Genomic DNA, 20,829 nt, shown 5'->3' on the forward strand with positions numbered 1-20,829 from the left:
TGCCAGCAAGGGGCCGCGAGCGGGAGAGACGCAGCAGCCGCAGGGCCCCGCGCTGCCCGGGGCGGCCGCAGCGCCTGAGGGGCGGCTGCCGTGGCGCGGTGCTGGGCGGTCTCCCCCCAGCTGCCGTGGCCGCGCAGGGAGCCCCGGCAGGCGGCCGGTGCGGTCCTCGTGCAGCACGGCCCGGGCAGCAGCTGCCGTCCGTTGTCCCCGAGCCCAGAGCGCGAAGCCCGAAGGGGGCGGCTTTGGGCACTTCGGCCTCTGCCGCCGCAGTGCCGAGAGGAAGCGCCGTGACTGAGCATTTCAAGAGCTCAGGCTAAGTGAGAGGCCTGTCCTGTCCTGTCTCTGGTGTCGGATGGTCGGGGCGGAGAGGTGAAAATGGTCCACCTGACTGAACAAATATAACGGCATCCATGACAAAATCGTTCATTCTGCATCATTTTATAAAGCTACTGACCATCACCAGGATGAGCACAGTGGAGGATTTCTGCTTCTCTTGGCCACTACCTTCCAGAGTATCAAAAATGCTGCATCTCTACTCCAGTCACAACAGCAGTGTAACTTGAGTTACAGGACTTCTTTTCTTCAAAAGAGAAAACTCTCACAAAATCATATAACAAAGCACCAGAGCCTAAGCAGGGTTATATGTACACTCCAATTGCTCAGTAAGCCTGTTAAGAGTCTGTCCATTGACAAGCCTTCACAGCTCAACTTCACTGTGAAAGCCCGTATTTCCCCCTCTCTCCACCTTTCTAGCACGCATGGCTGTGATGAACTTGCTGCAATAAATAATTAAGTTTCAAGCTTCTAATTATTTTTTACCATCTTTCATTACCTCTCAGCAGCCTAAAGAACAAGGTTGCTATTTGAAATATACAGCCTCCACCGCTATCAGCACTCACTTTTCCTCTGCTCAGCTGCTCCAGGAGGTTTTTTTTTCCTTTCTTTTGACCCTGATTTGCAGGTGTGATGTCTGGTAACTTACTTAAGTCCAGAAGAAACAAACACCTGCTTCCTATTCTACCTTACATCTTTTGGGTTTTTCTCCATCTCAGCACCAGTGAACTTTGCTTTCCGGTAGTGCTATTTAAAAGTAACCAGTTCTATTAAACTGTGGCATCTTGCATTTTTTTAACTAGTATCTTCAGCAAGAGAGGTGTATTTCTTTGCCTTCAGGAAAGGAAAATAATAGCTTTAATACTGATGACAACATATGCTATGTGCCATACATTCTTGAACTCTTCCTATTGCAGATTTAAGGTATATGGTCCATCATTTCAAAACAGCAATGTTCATTTGGGAGCCTTAACAGTTCCCCCATCAGAGAACTCTTCTTTAGTCTTGAGATTAAGATCAGCATGGTTTTAGCCTGTGAGAAGCTAGCTGAAAAGGATGGAATGTATCAGCTGACAAGAATCCCCACTTCAGTTTCACAGAGAAGGGTAGGTGCGGGGGACTTCTCTTCTGCCCTTGTCTTCTCAAAATAAGAAACTGCAATATTGGATTTTGCCTTCTGATATTATTCTACCTCTGTCTAATGTGATGGGCTACTGAGAAACAACAAGCAATACCAGCGCTAATAAGGTTTTTATTTTTGGCACGCTGTGTTCAGCAGCCAGTTATAATGGGTTACATGGCAGCAGCTCATAATTAGATAATTATGGGGAAAAAAAGCCCTAAACAAAACAACTTGCTGCTTTTCAAATAACAACCACAAGAACATTGACAGCATATAAGCTGTAAGTAATTCTTAAGCAACTTCTATGACTAAAACAGTATCTTCAAGCTCTGCTTAGATGAAACCATATATATTTGTTTATACAGGGAACTCATCAAACTCCTGCTTCAACAGATGGGACAGCATTAGTCCTTGCTCCCTCCACACAGCCCATTCAGATAAGTTACACACTTTAGCACAGAACTATTGTACCTGTTTAAGTTTAATCATTCCTTTCCTTTTCCTTCCAGTTTTAAATATAATCAACACAAGTAGGACTCTTTCACCTTTTTTTTTTCAGGCTCACTACAACTGCCAGTAGTTAAACCAAACCAACTAGTCCCCGTTTGTTTTGTTTCATAGAGTACCCTACGCCAGTAGGTGCAGTGACTGTGCAGTAGATGTAATGAAGTCCCATGGTCCACACACTGTTCACACAGCCACTCCAGTATCAGTATCCAGTATCCCTCACACATCACACTCCTTCTGTTACTGTCTAACACTCAGACATCATACCTAAAACTTCAGAGCATATACACCCATTGCCTATCCAACTCTCAGAGGGACCCTGAGATAGACACCATTGTCCCATTTTACAGATGGGAAAACTGAGGCAGGAATATTAATGGCTTGTCCAATATGGCAAATAAAAGCCCATCTAAGAGTTTCCACTTCAATACTGTGGTTGTATCTAAGGTACCAAAATCATGGCAACAAGAAGCCATGCTTCAGAATACTAAGCCTTCTCCACAGACTACAAATCAGGTATGTCAGCAGCAGTTTTTGCTTTATACCATGAAGGGAGAGATTCCAGGTGAAACATGAGATTAAGAAATGGTGGTAGAAAATAATTCAAAAGCCAACCAGTGATGAATTCTGTTTAATACTAGGAAAGCCAAAAAGACATGCTTCAGACCAAAAAGTATTAACTAGAAGGGGAAAAAAAAAAAAAAAAAAAAAAAAAGAAAAAATGAACAAGACATTTCAAAATGGTTTAAGCTGACAGTATGTTGTTTTATTTCAGATTTCACAAAAGAAATACTTTATAAAACTAAAACCAGTTAACCCAGCCACTATCAACAGAGGGTGGTATAAGCAAAAGACACTAGGTCAGAACCTGCAGTGAAGAGCCATCTGTTCCTGTCACTGGAATGCTCATGTATCCTGTCAACTACCAGGATACTTCACTGGGGGATGAAGATGGAGAGAGCCAGGGTTTTACAGCAGTTCTGAGAAGCACATTAGCTCCTCCTAGTTGGTGCTTTGTTGCTACCCAGGTCTCCTCTGTATCATAAGTGTAGCAAGGATTTACTGATTTCGGAAATGACAGATCCAGCATAGCAAAGGCAAGAAATTTTTCAATTGAATTTTATGCAAATTTCCTTTAAAAAGGTACTGTATTTTAAAATCAGACCATCAAACTGATTACTTAGCTAACTTATGTGGGATTTCCAGTCTCATTACTGAAAGGAAAATGAATACACAAGGCTTAAGCAAGTCTTGTGCTAAATAAAATATATAGGGGCTTTGGGTAGATCCTTGTACGTTTGCCTGAGCTTTGATTATGGGAGAGCAGGGGCGGGAGGATTTTTTCAGTTACTGTTAAGGAATTCTATTCCCTGCCCTCCCCATTCCAAATTTTTCATTGGGTGGCGAGACTGGAGGTGAGAGGGAATAAGGTAAAGCACTAATCTTAATGCTTTACTAAGGTTCTGATACAGCAGGCCACAGAACCTTGCACAAATATAAACAAAGTACCTGCCTAGGGACAGCTTTTCCTGTTTTTATCATGCCCAAGTTAAGGCTGTTCAATACAGCGACATCTGTCAAACTATCCACCCTATCCCCCCAGGCCCCTCTCTCCTTTGAAGAGTACATGATGGCAAGAATCCTTCCTTCTACCTATTCCTTTCTGAAAAGGGCAGGGCAGTGGGAGAAAGAAAAAAAAAAAAAAAAAAAAAAAAAAAAACAACCAAGAAACCAGATTATTTCAGAGATGCATTTTGGTTTAACAAATGGGCAACTTTCCCTTGTAGAATAAACCTTCCCCTCCAAAAAGGGATGTTTCTTTTCTCCTATAACCCACGATAAATTAAAACCAAGTAAGAAGTCTCTGGTTTGACACAATAAATACTTAGAATATAGCAAATTAAAAAATATAGTTACAAAACCCTCAGTGGAATTCTCTTTCTGACCTAAACTGCAGACAGATTCTTCACAGACAAAAAGTATCTCCAAAATCAGCTGCAGCTCCTCTCCTCTCCCTGTTCACTAGGCTTGGTCAACAAGTGCTATCACATACCCTTTGGAATACTGTTAAGACAAAAACAATATAAAGCACAAGAAATCTACTCCTAAATTTGTTTTTTATACTGCCAAGGGTGTAGGAAGCAACCATCTGTGGGGAACCCTCATTGCAGTGCACAGTGACAGTGTCACAGCACTACAGTTAACATGGACAGGGAGACTAGGGGGAAAAACAGCCATAGGAAAGGAAGGAGATAGAACCCATAAAAGTTGGGAAAGGAAAAGATAAGCAAGAAAGAGACAGAAAAAGACCAGTTGAGTCCAGCTGGACTTCCCAGTTCTGGCAGCAGAGCAGATGAGATGTTGAACAACAGGAAGAGTTCCTTGGGGTCTGTCATAACATAGGAATGTTGTTGGCATTTTCTTCGTCATTGACAGTGAGTATGGAGAAGTTAACCCTCTCTGACACTGACACGTGGCTCTGCCAGTGAGCTGTGGATGATCCCAATAATTGATTCAACACCATCTCCCTCCAGCAAAGTGCGGTGATCCCCTTCAATAACATGGACAGATACTTTTCCATCGCATACCTGCATAAGTATGAAAAAGAAAAACTTTTCATTCACAATTTACAACCAGCTAATCACCTAGCCACTTTGGGTTTGTCAGTCTTCTAAGTTACTAATAATTTAGACCACTGCCTCTGTCAAACTCAGTTAAAAATAGCACCAGTTTTACTCTGACACGTTTTCACAGACCAGCTGTGGGGCACTGTTTGGAACCAGTGTTTTAAAGCACAATAGTTTGACAGCCTGACAGGTGGTCCACTCAAATATAAACTAGGAGGAAGTCAACCAACCTAGTACCAAAAGATTAATTTACCTGCAATATCAAAGAATGAATGATAAAAGTAGCTACTTCCAAGCCCTTAAGTAAACCAAATAAACACCCCCTGCATCTTTCTACCACCACCAGAAATCTTCCTTTAAGGTCATTATGTAACTTTAATAACATATAAGTTAGCCTGGAATCAATAATGACTAAATTAGATGTCTGAAGGGATAAGGAAATGCCAGAAGCAGGAAGGGAATTCTGAAAATCACTTCCTTTTCCCCTGATATTTGCACCAATTTAACCCTTGTATGTAAGCAGGGGCTAAAGAACAGTGACCTTATCTGGACTACAGGCCAAACCCTGACTTTTTTTTTTAGCCCACAAGAAACCCACTTCTAACTACTACCTTCTCAGTGAAAAAAATGCAACTGAGAAAAAGCTGTCTTTGTCAGAAGAATGACACTTGCTCTTCAGAAGGGTGCCCTCATTCAGTGAACTAACTTTAGGGCCTACAGTGAAAAGAGACTGTAAGATGCTCTCTTTTAACATTGTTATTATCCAAAGTCATTCTAGAGAGCTGCAAGAATCGGCTATAGAAAACACTTATCCTATATACAGGCAAGACTTTCTGGCCCTCACTACCCACAGAAAATGCCTGGAACCAATCATCTCATTTGCTTTTGGAGACTTCTAATTCTTGGTAGAGCATAACAGCTGCAGAACGATAATTTCTGTCAGGTTGGTTTTGTCCTTTTTTCCTCAGTACAGATGATTTCCCATGCTTTTCTTTGTCTTCCCCAAGTATCAAGAGAAACTCAACAATCACCAGTGGGCCTGAGACTGACCTCTGAGAGTTTATAGTCTCTACCTAGACCTTCCTCATATTCATTGTGAGATTTTGCCCGCATCAGTGTCACGTTCCCATGATACTTGGAGTCTGGTATATACTTGTCAGCAGCCTTCAGTTTATGGTAAAATGAAGTAGCAGCAAAGCTGAGTGCTTCACGATTGATGTTTGTATGAATCTCAGTTATTAGGTCTACAGCAGCATTCACACGAGCCTCCAGATCTTTCAGGGGCAGAAGAATCTCCAGCAGCTGGAAATAGAAACATTTTTTTTCCCACATTAGTCTCAATAGCTGAGAATCCCATCTCCATTAAAAAAAAACCACACCCCTCTTGCGCAATATAAAGACATATAGAAACAGTACCTTATTGTATTCAGTGCCCGTAAATTGCTGAACAAAGGCACACAATGCTTCAGTCTCCAGTGCAGCCTCATTACCTTGGGTCAGTTTGGCTCTGTAGCTCTAGAAAGGAGAAGAATACAATGTGAATGTGCGAGGGATGTGCCTGACTTAAAAGTCAGATAAAAACAATTAGAGAACCAAAGGTGCGAACTGGGAAAAAAAAGGAAGGGGGGAAATCCCTTGAGGACAGACTAGAAAGAAAATCCACAGGTAATTGCCAAGAGCCTAGTGTTCTTTAAAGTACAACAAAAATTAAAGGGAAGCCTTAAGCAAGGTTTCCTCACACCACTACAAGAGGATCTTGACTTGCAGACACCAGGATCTTCCAGAAGACATACTAATATTATGATTTATCATAGCAAGAACAACATTTGTGCCTGAGCTCTTGCCACTTAATGAAGACCACCTCTCATGTGCTACTACCCTTCAGCCATCTCTAAGCAGCCACTGTCTACAGTTGTCTTCCAAAATCCCTGTGAAGAAAAGTCTGTCGGCTTTTCAGATTGCACATATCTACAATAGTAAGCTCGGAGAAAAATGAGCCCTGATGAGAGATGATGGTCCCCAGAAAGAAGATTCTCTTTGTGCCCCTTACCTGGGTATATGCTGCCACAAAGGAATGAGACCCATCAAAAAGGAATAAACTGTTGAATGCATGGGAAGCATTTTGTTGTGCTTGCAGTTGGGAGCACATTTCAAAGGCTACACAGGCACCAAAAGAGTATCCAGCAATGCGGTAAGGTCCTTCAGACTGTATCTGCTTCATGCAATCAATGTAATAGGCTGCCAGGCTTTGGATGCTGTCCAAGGGAGCGGCTAGAACATGGAAGTGAGTTAGAAACAGACTGGTGAAAAGACACTGGCAGAGACAAATATGTTTTCATGCACTCAGAAACAGCCCTGATGGAAACATCCACGTTACTTTGCAGGTAAATTACTAAATTATGGTTAACAACTTGCACTTAGGACAAGTAGTGGTAATATTCCTGCTTTCCAAGGACAGGTTGAATAGGATGCTTTGACTTTTGCACACAAACTCTTCAATCTAATCTATTATTCCTCTTGATACCTGGGGATGTTTGACATGACCCTATACAGACTAATAGGCCTGATACTTGTTCTTCCAAGCTTAATAGTCTAGAAACAAAGCCCTCTCTATAAGCAACTACAGTTCAGAATGTTGTGTGTGCAAATTCAAGATGAAGAACTGACATACCTTTTGTGCACTGGAGCCCATAGCAGGGCATGTGAAGTCTGGAGGCCAGAGTGTAGAAAACTGCAATGGATCCTTCAATGGGGTGAACAAGGAAAAGAGGGCGCTCCATGCTCTGAACATCATTGAGACGAGTAATAGTTGGCCCTTCTGGGTTCACCAGTAAGTTGTTCAGATCTAGTTTTGGAGGTTCGCCTGGGCCTGTCTTCATCAGTGGGGATGACTTCAGCTCTTTGAAGGAAAGCACACCAGACAAACGCAATTACTTTCAGTGTCAGTCTTGGTCATGTAGCCATAGTCCTAACAGACAACCTCAGGGCTGCCTCACTACATCATCAGGTCACAGACAAAGGGATCTTCCAACTGTCAATTGCTCTGCAGCACCTGCATATGCTTTTAAGCTTCCTGTAAGCATGACACTACATTGTTTATTCCCCAGATAAGTAAAAGGTCTCAAATTGCATCCTACAGAGAGCTGCATAAGAGTACTCATGCATGCAGCTGCTAGCCGAGCAAGAAAGCAGCTTTCACACTTGCTCGTACATCCCGCCCCAGAAATGATGGGCCTGTCCCAGTGGTCAATACACTCCTGTGACATGTCTGTCACTTAAGGGCTACTCAATTATAACTTTATTTCATGATCTGATAGGGGTTTATGTCACTAGAGATGAAAGCAATGGACTGGGAGTTTATTTGGACTCAGGTGACTGGTAGCAACCCTAATCCAGACACTCTACCCTCTGCTGTCCTGGACTTGGAAGAAAGTTCACGCAGCTTGTTGATCGTAAGGAGTCGAATTTCTCTCATGGTCATAACGATGTCATAGTCTCTCTCCAGCATCTGGCGCACCTCCACACCCATCAAGGAATCCAAGCCCAAGTCAGCCAAGGAACTCTCAGCATTCAGACTATTCACATCACGGACCCCTGCGAACAAAACAGCATACTAGCAAAAGGCCAATTTCTTTTCAGGTTTAGGCCTCTCTAGCAGCCTTCTCCACTTTCTTCCTTCTCCTAAAATCTCAATGAACTGCAGCTACAGAGCTGCAGTTTACCTTCCAGGATCATCTAATACTTTCATAAGTCACCTCTTCTACAACCCCCACCTTGTCATATGGGATCTAGTAGTATTTAGAGTACATATTAAATGTGCACAGATTTATGGCAGGGGATACATCAGTCCCAACTAAATAGCTGTGAATATTTTCACATCAGCTCTAGACCAAATATAGAACAGCCAGTCAGCTAGACAGATTTCACACACTGGAGGCTCTAATTGAAACTGCAGTCCTAGACCTAATGCAACTAATCCTCAGCTACAATGGGATGAAAGTTATGTCAATGATGGTTGATTTCAACACTTGATGTCTATCACACTGGAGGAGGAGATGATATGTTTAGGCTTCATTGCCTTTTCCCCTTTAATTTTCATGCTGTTCAATCTCTCACCCTTTCCTTACCCGTAAAAGGCCTCTCATAATAAGACCTGCATCTACAGCTTTTTGTCCACTCCTCCACCTTGTGCTGTGCCAAGCTGCCACCCTTCCCACTATTAGGCTTCTTTACTAGCTCATCCCTTTGTTGCTTTCATACTCTGTTTCTTCCAAACTAACCCTATAGCTGATGCGATTTCCCAGACACTTTCCTATGACTTCTAAAAGCCACATCTGCTCTGAGAGGTCAGATTTGCTGTCAGTGAGCTGCAAACAACTCCTTAAGTAACACTCAGGAGACTGTCTTTCATTATTGGTACCTTTTTTGGTAGAAAACAAAGGATCAATAGTCAGTTCTATCTGCAAAAGAAACAACTGACGTGGGACATAGGTGGAGTTGACAGCGATTATTCGCTACCCGCACAAAAATAAGAGATGCAATGGTAAAAGAAAGCGGGTTCAAGACAAGACAGAAGGACGTGATACTTGCAATGCATAGTTAAGCTATGGTTATAGATGTTCACATGAGATGACAGCTGGTAAGTGAATACACTACCAGTTAAGACACTAAGTAGAGAAAAGCTACTTTTTGCAGCATGGGGACATACCAAGGTGAATGTTTGAAAGCTGGAATAGTACTCAGAAAGTTAGTTATGTATTTGTTCTATTATGTGCTGCCCCAGAATTTTGCTGTTGGGGGCTGTTCCTGTTGATTCTCCATTTGGAGAAAGGTACCGGTTTACTCTAAATAAAACCCAAGCCACTGGAGTATATATGCGTACCTATGTAAACACAGTAACAGAGAAAAACCCATACAAGAAACAAAGTCATTATTTGAGAGAAGGAGCAGTGTTAAGAAAAAAAAAAAAAAGAAATCAGTCTCACAACAGTAACATACCCACACCACAGGAGATCGGGAAGAGATGCTGAACAGAGCACTACTGCTTTCCAAAAGTTTGGAGAGACTAGACACTGACCAGTGACAGCACTTACCCAGGATGTGAGCAACAGCTTCTACAAGATCCCGCTGACTACCTCCTTCAGCTTTCACTGAGACCTTCTCTGCTAGGACAAAACTGGACATGACAGGATGAGGTTGATTCAGGAAGACATCGAGCACCTCCAGGCATGAGCTGATTTGTTGCGGAATCGTTCCCCCCACCACAATGTCTTTGTTTCCCATTGTCTTCAGCAAGATACCCACATCACCAATGGCTCCCCACTGGATTGCCAGGCCTGGAGGAGAAATTAGAAGAACACACTAAGCAGCTAACTAAAGGACATGGCAGCAACAAGAGTGAGTTAATAAAAAAGGGACTTAATAAGCAGCTATGCTAAGGCTCGCATTTCCTTTGTACTGTTAAATGGTCAGTATTCATTCACACATGAATGACTGGGGGGAAACATCTAGGAGCGGAAAACAGCCTTCAACATACTTTATCACTCCAGATAAGTGCACAAGTTTCTGGTGAGCTGGTCTTCATCTGGATGTTTGGCAAGACAGTTTATACTGTGCAATGAGTAAAGTCATCTTACCTGGGAGTCCATCCTTATGTCGCTGCTCACAGATACGCTCCATGGTAGAATTGGCAAAGCCATAATTACTTTGCCCAGCATTTCCTCTTCCACAGCTTACAGAGGAGAACACAACAAAATAGTCCAGGTCTGGACACTTCTTACGAGTCACCCTTGGAGCAGAGCAGGAGAGAGAAACCTCATCAGAAAAACCTGCTGATTGTACTACCACCCAAGGCTAGTGCAAGACTAAAATGACTAAGTTCGATCAGTTCTGTGACCTTAAAAGCAGTTCTTATTTGTCCCTTCTACAGACACTTACCAATCCAAATGAAGGGTGCCTGAATACTTGGGCTTGTTGACCTCCCAGAATAATTCTGGGCTCTGATTTTCAATCATGCCATCTCTAAGGACCTATGGGGAGCAGGGAGAGGGATTGAAAGAGAAAGTGTAGTTTCAGTATCTCCAGTTTCTCTGTTTAATATGCTACATGGCTTGAGAGATGAGAGGATATCACTGCGCAATGTTATTTTTGTAACTTCACAGTACAGACATATCCCAAACATCCCAAAATATGACAACACAGCTTTTGCCAAGTCTGCTTTTTTTCAGTATTTTTTCAGTACTGACACTGCAGAAGTTCTACATGGGTCTAGGGCAACATCTGTGTTACCACAGAACTGAACTTGCTGGCCAAACACTGTTGCTTCTCAGGTCAAGGGAATAGACCCATAAGCCTTTAGTCACCAGGTAAGACCAAAGCATAGTGTCCTTTGAAAGGCAGAGAACTTTACTAAAATTGTATGAAGCCTGACTGCCTTCAGTAAAAAAGTCACTTGAATGGATGCTGCCTCTTAGAAGTCCTAAGCATTTTTGTCACTCACCACAGCCAAATTAAAGATGCCTCCAACTGGTCCAAGCTGCAAAGCTTCTTCTATCAATAGCTGTGTTCCTTCTAGTGTTCCAATATCACTGGTAGATACCAACACTTCGATTCCCAGTGCCTTCCACTCTTCAACACGTTTAGCCTGGTAGCCTAGAAAAAATAAAGGTGGACAGTGCCTGGGATGAAGCATCCCAACCATAAGGCTTTGGTTAACCTGCTCCTTTATGCTTTTCTGACTAGATAGGGACTCAATAACTAAATAATTCCTAATTCAGCTATAAGACAAAAATTGGACAAAATCTGAACAGTAACTAGAAATCATTTGAATTTCAGAAATATTCTAAGTAGATAAAAGTGGAGAACAGCATTGGGAGACCCTAAGGGTTTGGGTGGTGGTAGGGGGAAGGAAGGAAAAGCATAACTGTGTAGAGAAATGAACAAAAATTTGGGTACTGAGATAGGAAAGATTGGCTAGATTAGAGCAAAACAACAGATTATAGCAGCACAGCCAGAACTTGAGAAGAAGTATTTGATCTATGTGTTTGTACACACAAGTGGTGTGATTGTGAACTTGCCAAAAGAAAGAAGAAACCTGTAGAGACAGAGAGAAGCTGTGTTATGACTGAATTTGTATGGGGAAATACTGAAGACTATCACTGATAAGAAATCTCAGTGCTGCCACTGTAATCAAACTAACACCTTAAATCTGAGTAAAAATGTTTATGGATGTAATCAGATAGTAAGGTCCATCTTTACAAATGAGCTATCTAAGGAGCAAGAGTGAGCATCCACACATGTAACTTGAGGGACAAAGTATCTTTAACAAGGAGTTTTTAGGCCCTTCCTTGTGGCATGTGATCCAACACGCTACAGCTAGTGGACAAGTCTGTGAGGTAGCCAGACTGCAGAGGGCACTAAGGTAAAAGAAAGGCTACAGAAAAAAATCCTGTGTAATAGAGAAAATGGGTTGATAGAATTAGGAAACATAAAAGGGGGAAAGTAGTAGTTGGAAAAAAAGGTCAAGCTAAAAGATAGTTTCTCCTTTACAATAAAGGAGACAACAGCTTGTTTGAAGTGAGATAATACAGGAAAGAAAAGAAAAGAGATCAAGACGTTATTAGTCACCAACAGGACACTTAAAAATGGAGAGAAACTACAAACTGAGGTCTCTTGAAAGGCAATCATGCTCCCTGTCCCCTTACAATTTTTGCTTACCAGTTCGTATGCCAGAACGCGACGTCAGTATAATTTTCTGTGCTCCTCTCTCAACTAGCCACTGTGCCAACTCAAGCCCAAATCCTCCTAGGCCCCCTGTGATGATGTAAGACTTGGTAGGTAGACAGGAGGTTCGGGAGATTGCAGAGATTTTAACTGGTTCAGACTTTCTTAAAGAATACTCCTTTTCCTCTTCTTGGACCTTCCCCCCACAAAAAAAAACCCCAACCAACCAAAAAAGCCACAAACAAAAAAACAAATAACACACACAAAGAAAACAAGAAAACAAGAAAAAAAAAAAGTAGTTACAATCAGATACATAATGCATCTCTGTATCTCTTATCTCTCCATGCTATGCTCCTCCAGCCAATGTGAATGAAACTTGCAGCAGCAGTGCCAGACTTGACAGTTACAATTGTGACAGCGTCAGCAGTAAAAACCGACCCTGTGCTGCCTTACTCATACAACTTAAACTTGAAATGGATAAAAGTATCCAATCGTCACCAGAGGACGGCCAGATGCATCAGAGAACCAAAATCATTATCTCATTACCTTGATCATAACTTTGCCAATATGTTTTCCTTGTGCCATGAATCTGAAGGCAGCTTCTACCTCTTCTTTGCTGAAGACTGTACTCCTCAGGGGCTTTACTACACCATCTTTTATGCCTTTCTTCAACAACTCTGATACTAGTTCCCACTCCTGGTTTCCCTCATCAAATATTGAATCTAGTAGGATCCCATGAAATGCCACATTCTTGAGGAAGAGAGACATCCCTAGAAAAAGCAATTTGGTTATGACCTGATGCTGCTGACATTTCAAAATGGAGCCTATCCTCTGCTTCAGAAACATTTCTGGGAAGTTCACAGGAGTAAAGCAATCAAATGCTTGAATTCTACATTTTCCAAACTCATTCTTGCATATACTCTCCAAATGCTATATTCATTATGTTATTCTCTTACAAGCAGACCAGTTTCACAGAAACTCCACTCCCAAAAATTGTGTGTTGAGAGGACAAGCTATATCATGGTCAGTCTGATATTAAAAAGGACATTTTTTTTGTCTAGTGACAACTGAGTTAGAGTCACAGGGGAGCTAGAATTCTACATACATCATGTCTATCTCCACAGGAGACTCTTCCTCATAGCAAGATTTTACAACATGATAGGATCTTTTGAAATTTAATTAGAATAAGGAAGCAGACTGTCGACGCTATATGCAATCATTCTATAACAGGAGAACATAGCTGTAATTTTTCACTAACACACCACCTTATAACATTCAAAAATTTTTTCCCACCCAAGAGAAACCAGGTTAATCTTGCCCTGTGCCTTCAAAATTGGTAGATGCTGTTGACTACCTTGAGGGACAAGAGGCCTTGCAGAGGGGTCTGGATAGACTGGAACACTGAGCAATCATCAATCATATAAAGTTTAGCAAATGCCAATTGTGCACCTGAGACCAAGTAACACCAGATACAAGTATAGATTTTGGGGAGGCTGGAGAGCTGCCATGCAGAAAGGGACCCAAGGGTGCTGGGCAGCAGCTAGAACCTAAATGAGAGGCATTTCCTGATGGCCCATCTTACCAAGATGACTGTTGTTAGACAGATCAAATTTGCCTATTTCCAAGAAGCGCCCATGTCGAGCAAGACAACGCAAACTGGCTTGGAGCTTCTCTTCCGCCAAGGAATTTAACACGAGGTTGACACCTGCAATGAAAGAAGAAGCAGCTACTTAAACTCAACTCTGCTGAGAGCCTAACTCTGTCTTCAAGTGACTCATACTGTCTTTAGAATGTAAAACTGCATAACGTGGCATAGCTGACAAAAAAAGTAAAAATATTTCTTGAACCCCACCTTTTCCATTGGTAACTCGAAGTATATGCTGCTCAAAGGTAGTATCCCTGGAGCTGGAAAAGCTATTAGCATCTAGCTGTGGGAATCTTGCTTGGAGATACTCACATTTCTCAGTGGAACCTGGAAGTAGAAGACAGGTTGAAAGATGTCACTAATTTAATTTTTATGATGAAACAGCCCATTTTCTGCTGCACATCTTTCCCCCAAGGACTGTAAGTAAGCCTGAGAAGCCATCTCCAAGATTTCAGTCTCTCAAGGTGTCAGACCTTAGGACAAAGGCTGTCTGGTTGCTCCTGCACATTTATGAGATAGAGCAAGGACCAGAAACAGATCAGAGCCTTTCAAAGGACAGGCATTGGATTCATATTACTAAATTTAAAATGAGAAAGCCATGATCTTCTTCCATACCTTTGATTATATAGTGTACAGAGGTAGATAAATTTGACCGTGCTGTGGAATTTTCAAGTACAGAGTCAGTAGCTGTATTTACCATGTATCCTGTTCTCAGCCTGGAAACTAGATCAAAGCTACAGCAGATCATATTGGGGGAATAAGTATATACCTAAAAAATATGTATATACTTATATATATATATATATGTGTGTGTGTGCATACACATGCTTCCTCTATTTATTATCTACAGTCTATTTCTCCCCATGACTTTGGGCCCTCAGTACTCACCTACAGTAGCAAAGACACGGCAGCCCATGCTCAGGGCAATGGCAATGGCTGCTTGGCCCACACCTCCTGAGCCAGAGTGAATAAGGATACTCTCACCCTTCTTCATACCACCTCGAACCACCAAAGCATAATAAGCAGTGGCATAAACCACAGGCACTGAAGCTGCTTCTTCTAGAGTCCTAAGGAGCAAAGCAGAAGAGATATCTTTAGCCTTGGAAAAGGCTACTAGATTCTCCTGATGAAATTTGCATAAGAAAGTGTAAGAAAGTTGCATTAAGAAAGTGTTAAGTGGTTGTCAATCATACAGCAGACTACCACAGCTGCCAAGCACAGCCGAGTTTCATCATTCCGCAAAACTATTTCACTAACTAACCAGTAACATAACCAACACTGAAATCCCAGTGTATACTGAAACACATGAAGCTAAGAGCGCAAAAAAAGATGAGAGCCTTGTGCAAGCCACTGTACAAAAACTAGTGCTGAACTCCTGCAGTGAATCTAACCCAAAATCCTACAGTCGCTTGGGACACTATAGCCCTGTCACCATTTCCCAGAGGAGAATCTACCCATTGTACAGCACCCAGGTTTGATCAGGGCTGTCATCAGCCTCAGGCAGGAAGGCAAATCTTAACCAGAAAACAGAAGCTGACCTACCAGTTTTCAGGCACCTCCCATAGAAACTTCTTGTCACAGTCTACCACTGTGGCCAGCCCCTTTGCTGGCAGCAATCCCATCACTCTTCTTCCAGCCAGGTCCCGTCCTGAGAACTCCATGCCCAGCATGCATTGCTGCAAAGCCCAGTTACCTGAAAGAACATTAACACCTTTTACAAAAAAAAAAAAAAATTCTCTTCTAAAATTCCTTTACTAGAGCAGCAGTCCCTGAAAGTCTAAACCCCAGAGACCTGAAGAGTGCTGGGATTTTTCTATTCTGTACACAGTACATAAGTTGCCATAGTTAGTCTCACTCCAAGAATGGCAAAAAAGGACTTGGTCTCATTAAATCTTAAGTATTTATCCTTGATGATATTGCTTTAGTTTCCAGTTTTCACCTGAGAAATTTCAGGAAAACATCTTGTTTCAGAGGCAATTCTGTCCCTCTGAAAAAGAATGATACATAAACTAGCAAAGGATGATCACCACAAAAATATGTAGTGAATAAGTCACATTTTAGGCAGACACTTATGTCAGTTAGAGAATCATAGAACAGTTTGTGTTGGAAGGGACCTTAAAGATCATCTTCTTCCAACCTTCTGCCATGGGCAGGGGCACCTTCCATTATGCCAGGTGGTTCAGTCATGAAGGGAAACGCAGCCCTACTCAAATCACCCATAAGAATCTCCCAATGAACTTAATTTTTACAGGTTCCACCCCCTCTCTTTTAAATATATTTTTAAAACCATTTCATAGACATTACACTAATTCTTAACTCGCTATGAAGCAAGATAATACCACCTCCATTTTGGAAACAGGCAATTACTTCATTGTGCATTTTTTTTCCCTGATATCCAAGCATGTCCAACAGCATGGCAGCACAAAACTTCAACATTCTCACCTTGGTGTTTACCATGCCCATCTCTGGAACCTCCATCAACTTGTTTTACCTCACACTTGGTATCTATGCAATGCAGCAAGCATTCTCAGAGCACGGTTTACTAATTGTGCCATATGAAAAAAATGGAACTGTAACTGGAAGTAGAACTTGGAAGCTTTTGGTGTACAGCCCTGAAGGAGGGCTGTACTTCCTTCTCAAAAGCATGCTTTCTGGCATACACTCTAGCCAATGCATAACTAACATTCAAGAGATTAATTCTAGAACAACAATACATAAATACATTTCCTTCTAGTGTAACTAACTCACCAGGGATAGCATCTGGAGAAAGCTTCCCCGTGGCCAGCATAATGTCCCGGAAGTTGAGAGATGCATAATAGACTTTGCAAAGTAAAATATTGGGATTAGCTGTGTGGAAGTGTCGAAGCGGGGAGACAATCCAACGAAGAGATGAGAGATCTCCACGAGTCAGCACATTTACATAGGCATATTCTGTCAGCTCCTGAGGTTGTGCTGCAGAAGAAGGAACAATAAGAACTTCCACACATTAACAAAGGTACATGCCTTCCAAAATGACTAAATTGCTTGTGTAATTTATACCTCCTCCTCAATTTGCTATCTAGAAAGCCCCTTCTTGCTTTGCAATACTACTGATGCCCTAAATAGCCTATCCCTCCTCCTGGCACCACAATGTGCTACTGTTCACTTTGAGCTGGAGTAGAAGAAAACAAAATTGTTCATTAAAAATAATAATAAAAGGTAACTATAGGAACAATAGCTACTTATTTTCTATTCAAAGTTCATTCAGATTCAAGGCCTTGCAAGTGATCCTCAGATCTCAAAGGATGTACCTTGCTGCAATGGGAGATGCCTGAAGGAGCCCCACTTCCCATCACGATACACATTCATCACCAGGTCCTTCTGAACAATCTTCTGCATCTCCAGGGAAGAAAGACTCGTAGGCGGGACAGCAGATGAAGGGTTCAAGTTGGAAATGAACACACACCTGAAGACGAGAGTTGTCATTTTGTTTGTTTTGCTGTAAGCCTGAGAAGCAGCTAACACAAATATCTCATCTCCCAAATGTGATTCAAGGGCATGCTTACGTACCTGATTCGGTGGCCTTCTGCTTCAAGGCGAAGGCAGTTCACCATTCCCAAAATTCCCGAGTTCGCACAACTGGTGGCAGTCAACCACACAGGCTGCTCTGATGGATCAGCCAAGACCTCCTACAGGACAAACCCCAAACTGTTTTACTAGGAGCCATGAAGAAAATAGCCCTCATGTCCTTGGCAGAGATTAGTAAGTTCTATTTTATTAAAAGTAACTGAACACACGCACACACACACACTCTTCTTTTAACACTAGTAAATGTCTCATTTAGAAAGTATAATGATTTGGCAATTCAGATACCTAGGACACAAGAGTTCTCACCTTTAAGGATTCAACCCACTTATAGTTCATCTCATCTACTGGCAGAAAAACGGGTGTTTTGACAGGGGTTTGCCGACGACACAGGTAAATAACTGAGCCAAAGAATGACTTCTTCATGGCAACAAGATTCAATGAAGCTTTGCTGAATAAGTCCTCCCACTGTGCCTGTCAAATCAGGTAAAGCAACAAATTAACAGCAAAGTCAAAAGTCAGAGTTTCTTGCTTTTTCTTGAAAACTTGCTCTGTATTGTCTTAGTACAAATATATGTTGGATTAACATAACAGTGTTTTATCCACATCTAGACTACTCCTTCTTCCCTAAAGGATCTTCCAAAAATGGGAGTACAAGTATCTCAAAGTCCTGGTTAAGGAACCAGTCTTAGCACACTAGCAGGTGTGCAAAAACCAGAGCAGTGACCATGCCATCAAATCCCATAGGGCATTTGAATGTGTCTACCCTATTTCACATAAGTGCTGTCTGCATGGAGATGGGGAGAAGCAAGGGAAGAAGCACCCATATATCTAAGTTACACTGAAATGGCATTTCAGAAAAATAAAAGAATGAAAACGCATGTATGGCATATCCAGAAACATTTAAGGATCTACTATCTGAATGAAATAAAGATGACTGCAGGCTCTCAGAAAAGCATCCATTTGCTTTTTGTATGCCAGGCACAGACCAGAAGAAGGTTTTTACAGTGTGATCCCTTATATCAAGGACAAGAGACACTGTATCTAGAAAACTTTGAGAACTGTATTAAGTCCTGCCCACTCTTGCCTGGCTTGCATCATTTTCTTCAGAGAGAGTGCATTCAACTGAAATGTATCTTCTCCCAGGGATTTGCCAATACCAGGCTACTGATACTAATGACAGATCTATGTTTTTTGTTATCAATGCCAGTAGCATCTCAGTGTCTTTTCTTTATCCCCCTGTTTATCAGGAAAGATGCTGAGAACTTAATCTTTCTTCTCAAATCCCCTGGAAAAATGTCTGCAGGAAGTAAAGGGCTAGAATCCATGTAATTGCAAAATTCAAAATCCAACTACCCCACTCCAGAATTATAAACAAAACCCAAACTATTAGAAGTGCTACTCTCTTCTTGTTCTAAAAGAAGAGAGCTGAGAGGCTGCATCCCCTTGAATCAGGAAAAACAGTAAGTTCTGTAGAGGCGCAGTTTTCCATTACTGCTCGGTCTAACCGTTGCCAAGAGAAGATGATGTCCCAGTTTCCACCCTTACCCTTGCCACTCCCTCTCCTCCTCTCGTGCAAGCTTTGGCCTTAGTTCACCTGCATGATATACCAGTTTGAAGATACAGGTGCTCTTCTCTCCCTCCTGCAACTTTCTCAGGGCTTATTTTACTGTATCTCATTATGGGATCAGATAATGTAGGGACATGGAAAGGAAAAAAAGAGGAAAAGAAAAATACAAGAGAAAAAGCCTTCCTTCCGGGAGCACTTTAATGTTAGAAGAAATTAACTAGCTTGTAAAATCTCACTCCCAGCAGTAGTATCACAAGTAAGAGAGATATTCTGATACCAAAGCATTTCAGGATCCTACAGTGATAAAGCTGTATCCCACCCAACAATGCAGCATGTGATTTTAAGTATAAAGAATTTGTCCTGGCCAGTGTTTTCATACAGATTAGACAGATATACAAAAGACAATGAATTATTTTCAGTGCATTAAGAAAGGCTTTCCTGACTGAACCTACAGTTTACTCTCTCAACCTAATATGTAGTAATTTGCAAGTCCTCTCTTCTGAAGACGTGTTTATTAGACATTTCTGCAGAAAGCCTCAATGGAAAGGCATGCAAGCAACGCCTACTCAACATTCACCATCAGAGCATCTGCAAGCAGCAGACTCAGACTATCGTGAAAGTATCTGTCCTTCCAGGAGGCTTACCTGATTCAGGAAGCTGTTTTTCTGCTGCAGATCTGGGCTTGTAAGGAAACCAACAATTTCTCCAAGAGTTTCTCCCTTAAGAAGGGTGTGCAGCAAAACAAACCCTCCTTCTTTCACAGCAGCTGCCAAATTAGAGAGTATTTCAGTGGTATTCACTAAAACACTTGTTGAACAGTTGTACACCACTAGGTCAGCATTGTTCAGATTTCCAGAGGGAAGGCTAGATGGATCCCACTGGCTAGAGACAACACCAGCATCTTGTAGCTCTGTTTCAATAGCTGAAAGGTTTTCCAGGACACGGTCAGTGGCAATGTAGTCCACCTGCAACAGGGGCTGAGTATTCAGAATACTTTTCACACGAGAGAACAGTTGTCCACTTCCTGCGTTAACCTGTGAGAAAGAGGGGAAGGAAAAGGAGAGACCAAATCAAAATATGAAATGATATCCAGAATTATAACTGGAAAAACAGCAGCATGTAATCAGGTTACTGGAAGGCCTAGAAACGCTAGGTATGGTCCCATCCCAGGCATCCAACCAACCTCTACTATCTTCATCCTATGACTGATCATGTTCTCCAATGCCACATCCAGGCAAGTCTTCAACTCTGCAGAATCTAGCAATCCACTGAGAAGAGGGTCATTTTGGAAGTGCATTTTCTCTCGAATCACAACCTGTTGCAGTTCAGAATGGAGGTTTCCATTCAGTTCCAGACGGCAGATTTCAGCAAGGATATGCTGAAGGCCCTTCTGTGTTGGTGAGGACTCTGTAGCAGCCACTGCAGTTTCTAGTCCAGGGATGATTAATTTGACCCCATGCACTGCCACCTTAGACCGTAAGTTCTGGATCAGACCTACGGAATAGAAGGGGAAATGAAAGGAAGAGTCAAGATTTTCCAAGAATTTTTCTTTTCCTCTTTGCCTCCATTTGCTACACCACCTGACCAGCATCACAAATTACAGCATCCTACATCAGTAGCCCAGCCACACAGATACACTGCAGCCTCTGTACATTCACATGATTATGTATTGTGCAGTAGCTGCATTCCCCAAACAAGTACGCTTTGTAGCAAAATAAACTAAACCACCACAGTTACC

The 20,829-nt window shown here is 42.0% G+C and overlaps 1 protein-coding gene across 1 annotated transcript in view; it reads right to left on the minus strand.

Annotated features, from left to right (window-relative positions):
* Positions 1-2,707: 2,707 nt before the first annotated feature.
* FASN (fatty acid synthase) overlaps positions 2,708-20,829 on the minus strand; it is a 42,392-nt gene continuing 24,270 nt past the window's right edge. The window contains exons 22-43 of the mRNA XM_042025671.1: positions 20,275-20,585; positions 19,736-20,125; positions 17,831-17,995; positions 17,507-17,625; positions 17,248-17,402; positions 16,706-16,909; positions 15,500-15,650; positions 14,846-15,024; positions 14,165-14,284; positions 13,895-14,017; positions 12,859-13,082; positions 12,307-12,508; positions 11,090-11,241; positions 10,528-10,619; positions 10,227-10,378; positions 9,684-9,926; positions 7,996-8,184; positions 7,262-7,489; positions 6,641-6,861; positions 6,007-6,105; positions 5,641-5,892; positions 2,708-4,551 (exon numbers count right to left, since the gene is read on the minus strand). Coding sequence (XP_041881605.1) covers positions 4,414-4,551; positions 5,641-5,892; positions 6,007-6,105; positions 6,641-6,861; positions 7,262-7,489; positions 7,996-8,184; positions 9,684-9,926; positions 10,227-10,378; positions 10,528-10,619; positions 11,090-11,241; positions 12,307-12,508; positions 12,859-13,082; positions 13,895-14,017; positions 14,165-14,284; positions 14,846-15,024; positions 15,500-15,650; positions 16,706-16,909; positions 17,248-17,402; positions 17,507-17,625; positions 17,831-17,995; positions 19,736-20,125; positions 20,275-20,585 — 4,109 coding nt within the window. The 3' untranslated portion in view covers positions 2,708-4,413. The remainder of the gene's footprint in view (positions 4,552-5,640; positions 5,893-6,006; positions 6,106-6,640; positions 6,862-7,261; positions 7,490-7,995; positions 8,185-9,683; positions 9,927-10,226; positions 10,379-10,527; positions 10,620-11,089; positions 11,242-12,306; positions 12,509-12,858; positions 13,083-13,894; positions 14,018-14,164; positions 14,285-14,845; positions 15,025-15,499; positions 15,651-16,705; positions 16,910-17,247; positions 17,403-17,506; positions 17,626-17,830; positions 17,996-19,735; positions 20,126-20,274; positions 20,586-20,829) is intronic.

The sequence above is a fragment of the Corvus kubaryi genome, unplaced genomic scaffold, assembly GCF_017639235.1.
Source record: "Corvus kubaryi isolate FWS band 111438036 unplaced genomic scaffold, C.kubaryi_AGA036_p1.0 37272, whole genome shotgun sequence".
NCBI lineage: Eukaryota > Metazoa > Chordata > Aves > Passeriformes > Corvidae > Corvus > Corvus kubaryi.